The 15,202-nt window shown below is 29.0% G+C and overlaps 1 protein-coding gene across 1 annotated transcript; it reads left to right on the forward strand.

Annotated features, from left to right (window-relative positions):
• Window positions 1-7,423: 7,423 nt before the first annotated feature.
• LOC145957810 (uncharacterized) lies at window positions 7,424-8,380 on the forward strand. Its single transcript, XM_083074216.1, has 2 exons — window positions 7,424-7,664; window positions 7,920-8,380. The coding sequence occupies exons 1-2, from the start codon at window positions 7,424-7,426 to the stop codon at window positions 8,378-8,380; spliced, it is 702 nt and encodes a 233-aa protein (XP_082930342.1).
• The last annotated feature ends 6,822 nt before the right edge of the window (window positions 8,381-15,202 follow it).

A 15,202-nucleotide genomic window follows, 5' to 3' on the forward strand; every position in this document is an offset into this window, starting at 1 on the left:
TAAAGTTGTTTTTATTTAAAGTTGTAATTTATAATAATATTGTCATTTATTTAAAATTCTATTTAAAATTAATTTTATTAGATTTTATTCTTTAAAAATTATTTTATTTAAATATTAAATAAATTTTTATAATCTAAAAACAAAAACTAAATAAATTTTTTAAAAATTCATTATAATTTTTTAAATCTGAATATTAAAAACTGAAAAATAAAAAATAAAAAATTTGAAAAAAAAAAACAAAAAAAATACCTAAGTGAGAAATCGGTAGAGAAATCGGTTACTGGGTAACCGATTTCTCAAAGGGATTTTGAAAAAAAAATTCAAAATTCCTTTGAGAAATCGGTTACCCAGTAACCAATTTTTCACTTGGGCTTCAAAGTGGGTTATTTGGGTAAATAATAATCAGCTCAGGTTATTTAAATAAATAAAAAAATTGATATATTTTAAAAAAAAAGTCTAATTTTCCCATTCAAAAGTATTAATCACTTGAGTTTAACTAAGTTCACTTTATATTTCGAAGAAAGTATTAACTATATTGATAATTCACATTCAAAAGAAACTAAAAATTATGATTGTGATTTTTATTGTAAATACTTTTATGATGTACTTGATAAAAGATAAATATTTTTATATTTATGAATATAGTTGTCAAATGGTTTAGGCTAATTTGACATTAGTTGACCCTCATGAGTTACATGGTGTCTTTAAAGAAAATGGATCTTGTAACTTTGTAGTGTAAACGTTACACCACATTTCATTTATTTTAGACCTTTCAATCAATCTAATATTTTAGATTTTGCCATTAACGAACAAAATATTTGATTGTGTTACGAAAGTTACTAAAATTTTGACGCTCCTATTTCATTCCCTTCCTGTGTCATCTTCACGTTCTTATTTCTTCTTCCTTGCTCGCCTCTATTGAAGTAGTTGTGTTGGTTGTTTGTTGACTCCATTATTGCATTTGTTATTATTGTCACAACGTAAGGAAGAAGTCTAACTTCCCCTCTTTCCCTTTCTCCAACTCCATCTCTTGGCAACACCTAATACATTGTTTTATCTTCAATCTTGTTTTCCCATTTATTTTAGCTTCAATATTGGTTTCCCATTTGATTATATGTTGCATTGTTATTATTTACTATTTTTTTTCTTTTCATTCCTTCTTATTCATAATACAATCTATAAAACTACTCTCAAATCATTGTATGCATGATTCCTATAACTTGTATTTATTATTTTGCTTATTTTTTCTTTTAAAATTTATTTATTTACTTCTCTTTTTTGGTAGGAAGTATAAAATGACATAGATAAAAGTTAATTGCAAATCAATGGTTGGTATGGAATTTGATAGTGTAGAGGTAGTGTGGAATTTTTGGCACAAATATAGTGCATGTATATACTGGCTTTGAAGTTAGAGTACAACATTGGAATAAGAAAAAAGAAAATGATACTATTGTTTCATGTAGGTTTGTTTGTTGCAAGGAGGGGATGTGAACAACAAACAAGAATGTTGCTTTAGTTAACAGTCGTAGAGTCGAGAATAGAACTATTTACAAAGCAAGGATTTCACTTGTATTAAAGAATGAAAAGTTTGTCATCCATGAATTTATAGATGACCATAACCATCATCTAAAACTTCTAGAGACAACACACTTGCCTGTGTCACATAGAAAGATAACTAAAGTCTAAGCATGTAAGATTGATCTAGCAAATGACTTTGAACTGAAACAAAAGTCAACCTTTAAAATTATGAGCACACATGTGAGGCATAGAGCTAATCTTGGATATAATAGTAGGATGTAAAAAAGTTACCTTAATGCAAGGAGGCAAAAAAGCATGGTGTATGGAAAAGTTGGATGTCTTTTGCAATATTTTCAACAATTGTTAGAGAACCTATCTTTCTATCGTGCATACTAGATGGGTGTTGAAGAACAAATCAAAAATGTATTTTGGGGCAATGTAAATATGATATTGGATTATGGGTATTTTGATGATATTTCACTAGATACTACTTATTGTACCAACCAAGCAAAGAAACAACTTACTTTATTTTTTAGTTTCAACCATTATAGGGGTACAATAATTTTTGGTGCAATATTGTTCTATGATGAAGCAATTAAATCATTCAAGTGGTTGTTTGAGACGTTCTTACAAGCACACAATCAGAAAACACCTTTTACTATCTTTATTGACCAAGACCAGGTAATGGCTAAGGCACTTACTAAGGTGGTGTCTAAGACTCAACATGACTTATATACTTGGCACTTGTTGCATAATGTAATTAAACATCTTGGAAACTTGATGAAGGGGGAAAATTACTTTTTAAGAGGTTTTAAGAAATGCATATATAACTTTGACATTGAATTAGAGTTTGAGGTAGCTTGAACCCAATTGATCTCAGATTATAATATTCATGAAAAAAGTTGGATCAAATAAGTTTATGAAATAAAAGAAAAATGGACATCATGTTACATGAAGCAAGCATTCACACTCGGGATGCAGAGTACCCAACCTAGTGAAAGTTTGAATTCTCATTTCAAACCTTGTACAAAGCTAAATCTGGACAGTATTCAATTCTTCAAACATTATGAACAAATTATTGAGGACAAGAAATGTAATGAGTTGCATTGCAAGTATGAGGCTTGTTATAAGGTTGCCAAGTTGAGGTATGAGTTGTTGCCTATACTAATACAGATGGAAAAAGTATACACTCACACTGTATTTGAGTTGTTTCAAAATGAGTTTAAGCTTTTCTTGGCTTCATGCATATATGTAAGGAATGAGTCTTAGTCTTTATGCATATATGTTATCACTAGAGTCGACTATAAAGGAACTTGGAAATTATCATTTGGTCGTGATTCAACCAACATATGTTGTACTTGTAGAAAATTTGAGACATTATTCACATGCATTAAGAGTGTTTGAAGAGAGTGATGTTAAAGTGGTTCTTGAAAAGTATATTTTAAAAAGATGGACAAGAGAACCTCGTAGTCGCATTGTGCATGATGTAAATGGAACGAAGGTTGTTTGAGGTCCTAAATTATTCAACACAAGAAGATTTAGACAAGTTGTTTCTAAATTTTTTAGAAAGGCAACAAAGGTGTCAACTTGTGAAGAATACTAGAATATTTTAGATAATACCATAGATGTTGAGTCTAAGCAAATAATGGAACTTCATTTACAAGTTAGAGACATTAATGGTCAAAGAAACGATAACTCAACATTTTTTAGTAGTGATGCTACACAACCAAAAGGATTTAAGCAATGAGTTGGTATTAAAAGGCAAAGAAGATTAAAGAGTTGGGTTAAACGCTAATCCGATAGAACTAAAAAAATTCCAAGTCAGGGACAACCATACTATCAGGCAAGTAGATTTGTATGTTAAATATTTCATACTTGTACTATCACTAGTTTTAATATTCCTTTTCCATTTTAGAATAAAGAATTAAGAAATAATAAAGTTGATGGAGTATGTTACTCAACACCTACAACTTGTGAGCCCCTTCAAACACTAGAGAACCAATTCAATTTCATTGAACTTTTGATGGTATGTATCATCTATGCTTCTTTGTTACCCTTATTTTTTATTTGTAATGTTGATCAATATTTTTTTTCTTGTGTAGGCACCCATTTATGACATGTCTCTAATGGCCAATCTGCATTCTAACTATTGACAACAATTATGTACTGAAATTTTTTTCTACATATTTTGATGACAACAATTACATGTTGTAAATTTTTTGTTGATTTTAGTGTTTTTTGTATTTGAATTCTTATGACAACAAATTTCTATGACAATATTTGTCTAATGTAATTCTATGACGAAAATTTTTTGTGGCAGCAGTTGTCTTCTTCTTATTGTATGATTGTTTTTTATTTTTAGCAATGCCATTACTATTGGTGATGGGATTGAATGGTCTTGGTGTTATATGTGTTTGTGTTTGATTTCTTGACAAGAATAGGAGTTTGCTTGTTGGAAATGCTAGAATTTTGGTGATTTAATTTTGAGTTTTAAAATCTGTAGCAAATGTCCACTTTCAAATTATTAATGAATTCTCGGATATTAGTTTAAACCAAAGAAATTTTGGTCCTTTGATTGATTTTGATCCTCTTAAACCAAGGCTTTGTAAGTATATTTTTGTCCTCGACTTCAAAATGTTAAAGTTTGGATTTCTCACCTTTCAAATTGAGTTGTAGAGGCAAGTAACTTGAATCCAACTATCAACAGTTATATGCCATTCATAACATTATACTTATTGATAACAAAAAAAAACTATTACCTCCTTTACAAATGAAAGAAATTAATTTTGATTGTGTTAGAAATATTTCCTTTGTTTTACGGTATAAAAAAAGTATTGAAATAATATTTTTTAAGACAGATTATGAAAACTGAATAATCAAAGGTATGATAATGTTTGCAACAAAAAGTCACACAATTCGTTCTCGTCTTTAAATCAATCTAACTTGACTTGAATTACATTCCAACTGCTATTTTTTTAGCCCAACTTGTCCCACATCGAGTTGTTGGACTAAATTGACTTTAAAATGAATAAAAACTTAAAATAAATTTAGAACCAAAATTTAAATATGATTTTTTGTAAATTGAAAACAAATAAAATTTTTAGTAAAATAAATATGCACTGGACTATTAATAAAAACAATTGCATTTAATGCATGAATTAACAACAAAAAAAGTAAATACAATGTAATAAATAATGAATAGAAAATTAAAAATTATATTACCTAAACTTACATGAAGAACGGATGATGAAAACGTTTTCCTTGACATTGGATGAGTTTGATGTATTTATTTGCTTTACATATTCATTAAAGAGATTATACAAATTCTCTTTAAGCTTTTTTTTGAAAACACAAACTCTCTTTCAATTTATTCACTTTCTCTTGAAAATCATATGGATAAAGTTGTCTATTACTTAACTACTAAATTATTTTTTAATTTTTTTTTCAAGTCAGCCTAAAGTTATGAGTCAGCTTGACTTAGGAACATTTGGCTCATCGAATTAAGCTAGTAAAGCCAAAATGGTATACGTGTCTATTTAGACCACCTTTTTTAAGACTCATTTTGATCCTATTTTTGTACTAAGCAGACCAACTTATTTGGTCAAATCAAAATTGATACCTCAATTCAAGAATTATGATTCTTGAAAAAACATGAATTCGAAAAATTATGATTACCTAACTATTTATAGAATTTGGTATACTCTTTATTTTATTCCCATCATTTTTATACACCCTAAAATATAATAATGACAAAAAGAAAAAGGGGAATAAAAGGATTAAAGTAAAAATAAAATAAATAAATAACAAAAAAGAGACAAAATAGAAACAATAATTAAAAAAGAAACTTTTAAATCTCCATCATTTTTATTTGAATTACTTGGATAAAATATGTCATTCACAATAAGGGTTTCAATCTCGAGGCTTGTTCCATTTAACAATTATATCTGGATTTTGAGAACCTTGCTTAAAGCCATAAAGACCATCGTTTCTAGCATCCCAATTACAATCAGTTGTACATCTATGAGGAAAATCTCTACCAAGGTTGTAAATATCATATACAATTGATCCACCTTTCCATGTTATACTACAATTAAAAAATTTTACGCCAGATTTAACACGGTCGATTTTAATTTGATATAAGAAATTCTTGTATATTACTTGAACCGGAAGATCATCATTGTTAGATTTGCAGTGAATTGTGAAACTTAATCCATTGCTCAAATCATTAAATACTCGAATGGTGGTCGAATCTCCCCCATTAGCTACAACAAAAGAAGGTTCCCAAAATGCAATGAATATTGTTAGCAAAAGAACTCGTTTCATTGCAAGAATCATATTATAACCTATTGGATGAATTGAAGAAATTGTTGGAATGTAAGAGTGAAGGGATAATCAACAAAAAAAAACCAAAGAAAAAAAGAAGTTATGTGTGTAAAAGAGAAGGAAGGTAACCTTTTTATAGTTTGTGCAAGAATTAATGCACACACTTATTTACTCAATTAATTTGTTGACAATTACTCTCTCTGTTTTTTTTTCATAGTCGTTTAAGGTTTTGCACGGGACTTAAGGAAATCATTGATATTTTAGTTTTCAAAAATATTTGTTACTTACTTTCCTATTTTATCCTTTATTTTTTTTTGTATTTTTGAAATTGTTGAACTGCAATCATCTCCATTAATTATTAATGCATTGATTGCACGTGAACTGTAACCTACTGTATTTAATTATACTTGTCCATGAATTAATGGTTATAGTTAAGAGTCTTGTAAATAGTTGTCCCTTTTTTTGTTTTTTTATACAGTAGTATTTTGTTGGGAACATATTACTCTTATAAATGCACATTAACTTTATATGGGTAGTTAGAGAAAAAATAGGTAGACATTAAAAATAAATACACACATTATTCAGTAAACATGTATTAATTATCAAGGGTAAAAATGGAGAAAAAAATTAATAATGTTATGAATAATAATTAGTGGCTTAATTAGTGGATGCCAATATTCATTATCAATCATTACCATTTATATTTCCGTTATGTATTATTCCCTTTATTGTGTAATTGTTCAGTTACCACATGTACTTATAAAAAGGTTACTCCTCTCCCAAAGATAATACACTAGTCAGATTCTTTTCTCAATCTCATACTGTCTTGTTTCTTCTCTATACTTTTTTCTTCCTTTTATAATACGTTATCAGCACGATAGTCTTTTACCTATTGGTGTTACAACTACAAGAGAAAGCTGTGAAGAATTTTCTTCAAGAAGATCATATTTATCAAGACAAATATTTTAAGGTTAGCTATTCATCTTTTATAATAAGAACTTTATCAAATATTTATATTATTTACATTATAGTAGTCTGGAAGACATTATAGTAGTCCCGAATACACTATGAAATAAAGAAATTCTTCATACATTTTTGAAATATCTAGAAGACATTATCAAAGAAGAATGTTCAAACTCTATTATTTTATTAATTAATTTTTTTTCACCAGAAGTGAGAAAAATCTACATTTTATTGATGCGATACATTCTACATATTACATACATTTATTTTGCCTAATATATATGGTATGATGAATATATTTATTCTGCCTAATAATATTATTATTATGAAACATATTTTCTGCTCATGTTATCAATTTAAATATTCTGCAATAATATATATATTAAATTAGAGACAATTTGATTTCCATAATTAAAGCACTATTAAGTTATAATTTTATGGCTATTTATGATACCTTTATTATTATTATTATTATTATTATTATTTTCCCTAATTTTGTCTCTCTTTTATGATAGTATTGAACATGTCAAATATTGTGAAACTCGAATTTGTTGCTCTTGACATTACGGGAAAAAATTATTTATCTTGGATATTAGATGCTGAAATACATTTAGATGCAATGGGTCTTGGAGACTCTATTAAAGAAGGAAACGAAGCATCTAACCAAGCTAAGGCAAAAGCTATGATTTTTCTTCGTCATCACCTTCACGAAGGGTTAAAAGCTGAATATCTTACCATAAAAGACCTACTTGTTCTTTGGAACAATTTAAAAGAAAGATATGACCACCAAAAAACTGTGATTCTCCCAAAAGCTCATTATGATTGGATGCATTTACGGTTACAAGATTTTAAATCTGTAAGTGAATATAATTCTGCAATATTTAGAATTACTTCTAAATTGAAATTGTGTGGAGAAAAAATTACTGATGAAGATATGTTAGAAAAAACATTCTCCACTTTTCATGCATCGAATGTGCTCCTACAACAGCAATATCGAGAAAAGGGGTTTAAGAAATATGCTGAATTAATTTCCTGCCTCCTTGTGGCTGAGCAAAATAATAAGCTTTTATTAAAAAATCATGAGGCCTGACCAACTGGCTCTGCTCCATTCCCAGAAGTGAATGTTGCAACACATGATAAAGAAACTAGTGGTCAAGGCTATGGTCACAATCGTGGAAATAATCGTGGCCGTGGTCATGGTCGTGGTCGTGGTAGTAAAGGCGGTCGTGGTCATGGTTATGAGGTAAAAAACAATTTTTCACACCAGAAGTGGAAAAATAATGGGAAAAATAATAAGGAAATGGATGGACATGGTAACAAACATGAGGAAAACAAATGTTATCGTTGTGGTGTCAAGGGTCACTGGTCACGTACTTGTCGTACACCAATGCATCTTGTTGAACTTTACCAAGAATCAACTAATAAGAAGAAAAAGATAGAGACACATTTTGCTCAAGAAGACGGTGATTCACATTATGGTCATATGGATGTTACTCACTTAGATGTTGTTGATTTCTTTGCTGATCCAAATGGAAAAATTGATCACCTTATTGGTGATGGGAGTGTTCAGAAATAATTTTTTTTTCATATTTTCTTTATTGGATTTTTGGTATTTCTTATGTTTTGATGTTATTGGATTATGAATTTTTTTTATACAAATTATCGTTAAATTTTTTTTCCAGAAATTATTGTCTTCTTGTCTTTTATCATATTGTTTATTTACAATTTTTTTTTGAATTTTATGAAGAATGGATATTGACCATAGCATCAATAATGAAGATATGTGTTTCGTTGATAGTGCAACGACTCACACGATTCTCAAGAATAATAAATTCTTTTCAAATTTAGTGATGCAAGAAATCAAAGTTAGTACCATATCTAGTATTACAAATATAATTGAAGGCTTCGAAAGAGCTAATATATTGTTACCGGGAGGAACGAAGTTGCATATTAAAAATACATTATATTCTTCTAAGTCTTATAGAAACTTATAAAGTTTCAAGGATATTCGTTTAAATGGGTTTCATATTGAAACAAACAATGAAGGGAATGTAGAATATTTTTATATCACGAAAATCCACTTGAATAAAAAGGAAGTATTGGAAAAATTACCTGTTTTCTCTTATGGACTGTATTGCACGTATGTTAATACAGTTTAAACAAATATTATTGTAAACCAGAAGTTTACAAATCAAAATAAATTTGAGGTTTGGCATGATCGATTGGGTCACCCTAGGACTATCATGATGCGAAAAATAATTGAAAATTCATGCGGACATTTATTGAAGAACCAGGAGATTCTTCAATCAAATTTTTTTTCATGTACCGCTTGTTCCCAATGAAAGTTAATAATTAGACCATCACCAGCAAAAATTGGGAATGAAACTATCTTATTTTTAGAACGAATACAAGGTGATATTTGTGGACCAATACACCCCCCATGTGAACCATTTAGATATTTTATGGTTTTAATTGATGCATCAACAAGATGGTCACATGTTTGTCTATTATCAACTCGCAACCAGGCGTTTGCGAGATTATTAGCTCAACTAATTAGATTAAGAGCTCATTTTCCTGATTATCCAATTAAGAAAATTCATTTGAATAATGCTGGTGAATTCACATCTCATGCTTTTAATGAGTATTGTATATCCATTGGAATTGATATTAAACATCCAATAGCACATGTTCATACACAAAATGGACTTGTAGAATCATTTATCAAACGTTTAAAACTAATTGCAAGACCATTACTCATGAGATCAAAACTTCCAATGTTAACTTGGGGGCATGCAATCTTACATGCCGCAATATTAATTCGCATCAGGCCAACAAGTTATCACAAATTCTCTCCTTTACAGTTGGTTTTTGGTGAGCAACCTAATATTTCTCATTTGAGAATCTTTGGGTGTGTTGTATATGTTCCGATTGCCCCCCCCCCCCCCCTCAAAGAACCAAAATGGGTCCTCAAAGAAGGTTGGGAATATATGTTGGGTATGAATCCCCATCTATAATAAAATATCTTGAACCATTAACAGGCGATTTATTTACGGCTAGGTTTGCCAATTGCCATTTTAATGAGTTGATTTTCCCAACATTAGGGGGAGAACAAAAACAGTTGGAAAAAGATATTAGTTGGAATGAATTATCACTATCTCATCTTGATCCTTGTACAAAACAATGTGAACTAGAAGTTCAAAAGATAATTCATTTGCAAAATCTAGCCAACCAATTACCAAATGTATTCACAGATTTAAAAAGGGTGACTAAGTCATATGTACCAGCGGCTAATGCTCCAATAGGAGTCGAAGTCCCTGTTGGACAATTTAACACTACAGACGAGTCACAAATACGTCTGAAGCGTGGTAAACCAATTGGTTCCAAGGATAAGAATCTTCGAATAAAAAAGGGAGCTAAAGAGCAAAATGACCAAATTGAGGATGTAAAAACTCAAAAAGATTCCTCTGACATAACTCATATTCCAGTTCCAGAAGAAACTCAGGTACCTGAAAGTATTGAAAATGAAGAGATCTCAATAAATTATGTCATGAATGGAATACGATGGAATCGAAACAATGTCAATATTGATGATGTGTTCGCATATAATATAGCGCTAAAAGAAATAAATGATATTGAGGATCAAGAACCAAAGTCCATCAATGATTGTCGACACAGAAATGATTGGCCAAAATGGAAAGATGAAATTGAGGCAGAATTAGACTCGCTTGCTAAACGAAAATTTTTTGGACCAGTACTACGTACACCAAAAGGTGTAAAACCAATTGGATACAAATGGGTTTTTGTGCAAAAACAAAATGAAAATGGTGAAATTGTGAGATACAAAGCAAGACTAGTTGCTCAAGGTTTTTCACAAAGACCTGGTATTGATTTTGAAGAGACATATTCACCTGTAGTGGATGCAAACACTTTTCGATATTTAATTAGTTTGGTTGTACATGAAAAACTTAATTTACATCTAATGGATGTAGTTACAACATATTTATATGGCTCTCTTGATGTTGACATTTATATGAAACTCCCAGAAGGATTTAATTTGCCTGACGATGCAATTTCTAAAGAAGATTATTCGATCAAATTGAATAAGTTCCTATATGGGCTAAAGCAATCAGGTCGTATGTGCTATAATCAACTAAGTGAATACTTGTTACAAGAAGGATATAAAAATGATCCAATTTGTCCGTGTATATTTATAAAAAGATCTAAAAATGGATTTTCCATAATTGTAGTTTATGTAGATGACATAAACAGTATTGGAACTCCTGAAGAGCTTTCAAAAGCAATAGATTGCTTAAAGAAAGAATTTGAAATGAAGGATCTAGGAAGGACAAAGTTTTGTCTAGGACTGCAAGTTGAATACTTAGAAAATGGAATTCTTGTGCATCAAGAAGCTTATATAACTAAGGTGCTTAAAAGGTTTTATATGGACAAATCACATCCATTGTGCACCCCATGGTTGTAAGATCTTTAGATGTTAACAAAGATCCATTTAGACCCCAAGAAAATGATGAAGAAATACTTGGTCCCGAAGTACCATATCTTAGTGCTATAGGAGCATTAATGTACCTTACTAATTATACACGACCTGATATAGCATTTGCTGTTAATTTATTAGCAAGATATAGTTCTTCACCTACACGAAGACATTGGAATGGAGTTAAACAAATCCTTCGTTATCTTAGAGGTACAATGGATATGGGGTTATTATATTCAAATATTCTCAAACCAGAACTAAATGGTTATGCAGATGCAGGTTATTTGTCAGATTCTCATAATGGTAAATCACAAACAGGATATTTGTTTACAAATGGTGGTACAGCCATCTCATGGCGATCTGTAAAACAAACCATATCAGCCACTTCATCTAATCATGCTGAAATTTTAGCATTACATGAGGTAAGTCGTGAATATGTTTGGCTAAGATTTGTGATTCAACACATACGAGAAACTTGTGGTTTATCTTCTAGCAAAATGACATCGACAATTATATATGAAGATAATGTTGCATGTATTGCACAATTGAAAGATGGATACATAATGGGAGATAGAACAAAGCATATTCTACCAAAATTCTTTTTTACTCATGATCTTCAAAAGAATGGTGATATAAATGTTCAACAAGTCCGCTCAAGTGACAACCTAGCAGATCTCTTTACAAAGTCACTTCCAAGAAAAGTTTTTGAACAATTGATACACAAGATTGGACTCCGTCGTCTTAAAGATTGTATGCATGAGGGGGAGAAATAAATATTTATGAATGATGTACTCTTTTTCCTTCACTAGGTTTTTATCCCACAGGGTTTTTCCTAGTAAGGTTTTAACGAGACACATTCTAAATATTGGACATCTAAGGGGGAGTGTTATGAATAATAATTAGTGGCTTAATTAGTGGATGCCAATATTCATTATCAATCATTACCATTTATATTTCCGTTATGTATTATTCCCTTTATTGTGTAATTGTTCAGTTACCACATGTACTTATAAATAGGTTACTCCTCTCCCAAAGATAATACACTAGTCAGATTCTTTTCTCCATCTCATACTGTCTTGTTTCTTCTCTCTACTTTTTCTTTCTTTTATAACAAATAAGTCATTGATGTTAGTAAAATGACAATGAAAAAAAAATAACAAATTCTGACAAAACGACTATGAAAAAAAAAACAGAGGGAGTATTACATGTATTTAATTACACATAAATCTCTTTATTGCACAATTACGAGACACATTTATTTGCATATAAGTGAATTTATGAATAATTATGACACATTTGCACATAAGTAATGGACAATTATGACACGCAAATATGAAATTGAAATTTATTTTTATGATTTGATTGTTCAAGATTACTTTATCTATCCTACAGTGACTAACGTTTAAGCATTTTTAAAATGTCTCAAAATAATTTATATTTTTACTTTTTAATGTAATACTTATTATTATTATTTTCCTAATTTACCTTTTTTAAAATATGATTTAAATCTAACTCAATCTTATAAATTTAACTTATATATATTAATATGATCATTTCACTAGTTGAGGTAAATTTTCAACAAATACCTTCACGCCAAAAACCAAATATCTTAAGTGTAAAGTTTGCAAGATTTAACATCCGGAAATAGTCTCATAATGACTTGATAAGGTTAAGAACAAACAATAATGACTATGATAGACTATGATGTCATCTCAATAAATTGAGTTATAAGAATTGTAAGGTGAGAATTGTTCTTCACTTATATACACTATATATTATGGCTCTACCATTAGTTAATATGAGATCTCCAACACATTATCTTACAATGATGATTAAACATCTCAAGTGTGAAATTTATAGTATTGAACATATGTGGGTAGTCTAATAGCGGCCCAATAGATTGTGACACATTAGACCTTACAACAAATTCTAACGTTGACTATGATATCATATTAAGAGAGTGATTTACAGAATTTAATTTTATAAAATCGACTTTTAAAGTAAGGATTGTTCCACATCAATATACTTTATTTTAGCGTTGTCATTAATTGATGTGAGATCTTTAACTACTTTTCACAAATTATTTGACTATTATAATTAAAAGTAATAAATTTATTGAAAAAATATATTATTTTAATAAATTTATATAAAAATGATATATTTATTGATATCTCACTAATGAAAAAAGACTTAAAATCATTTTTTTTCCACTTTTAAAATCGATAGTTTGACTGATTTTAAAAGAATCAATTTTATATATAAAGAATTTTTTAAATTTGATTATTAACCAACTTAAAAAGTGGATTTTTAAAATAAATTGTAAAATAATTAATTTAAAAGTCCAATTTTTTTAATATATATAATTCATAGGCTCTAATTTTATCATACCAAAATATCTAACTTACTAAAATATTCTTTTAAAATTTAAGTGAATATATATATATGAGAAAATCTTTAATTTAATTTAATTTATTTCATTTGTAATTTTTTTAAAATAAAATTTTGATATACACTATTGTAAGTATTTTTTTTTTATCAAATTATAAAATTTAAATTTTGAATAAATTTTATAACAATAACAATTATGACAATATTATCAAAAACAGATAAAAACAACTTAGTCAACGTTTAGCTAACTAGTTTTGGTTTTACATATATAATTTAGGCAAAACAACGTTTTCCTTAGTTTGCAATATAAACAAAATAGAGTACTTAAACAGGTTATTTCATTTGAGGTATGTAATTATAGAAAACATCCTTAGATCATGTTAGCTATCACTAAACTTTAATTGTAAAAATAATAATAATGTAAAAGTCACAAGATCTAACCTTATGAATTATTTTCTAAAAAAATAAAATTGAGAAAGCACCTCCAGTCGTACGGGGAACTTAACATCATAATAGTTAATGTTCTGAATTTTGAAATACTAAAGCACATTCTGAATCAACATTATGTCTTAGCTCTTTGGTATTTCCTCTTCCTCTTCTCTTGTGCTCGAGTGTGGTGTGACTGAATCATACAATATTGTTCCTAGTTGCCATTTAGCAAAATGACACTCCTCCAGCTTGATAAGGTCAATGGTGCAGTTAGAAAGTCCAATGAACCCATATTTTCTAATGTAAACACTACGCTCACAACCACAAGCAAATTCAACAACTCATTAAGTTATAAATGTGTCTCTAATTTACTGCTAATATTATAATTTAAATTTGAGAATGTAGCATTTTCCTTCCAAGATCAATCATCAAAGTGAATACGTAATTTCATGATTCATTATCAATACTATTCAAGGTTCTCAACAACTAAAAAAATCAACATTTAACTAAACAGACGCGTAACGCAAATAACAAACAAAATTGAAATTGTGCATGTTTAAATAAGCTTATTTTTTAAAAAATTTATTGATTTTTTTGTTAAATTTATAAGAAAGCTTTGGGAGAAAAATACAATTTTCTAAAAATTGATATTTAACAACCGATACAAAGTTGGTATTGTGCATGTTTAAATAAGCTTATTTTTTAAAAAAATTTATTGATTTTTTGTTAAATTTATAAGAAAGCTTTGGGAGAAAAATACAATTTTCTAAAAATTGATCTCCAAGCTAACATGCACTAGGACAACGCCAAGGGAAACACTTGTAAATTCATTATTTACGTTGGCATCTTGCAATGAAATGTGTGGAAAAAAGATAAAAACTAGAAATAGGGAATTAAATAATGTTAATAAAAAATTCGCACTTTTTCAAGTAGTGGAGCAATAACACTAACAGGAAAAAATGTTGGAAAAGAAGCCCATAAAACATGATATTTTTGTAATGATTCATCTCAACCATTGAGTTAGTTCTCAATCCAACCAAATTGAGTTTCATTATCTTAAACAAGATATAAGTACGCTTTCAACAAGTC

Source organism: Cajanus cajan, chromosome 5 (genome assembly GCF_000230855.2).
Source record: "Cajanus cajan strain Asha chromosome 5, NIPB_CcT2T_4, whole genome shotgun sequence".
Taxonomy (NCBI): Eukaryota; Viridiplantae; Streptophyta; class Magnoliopsida; order Fabales; family Fabaceae; genus Cajanus; species Cajanus cajan.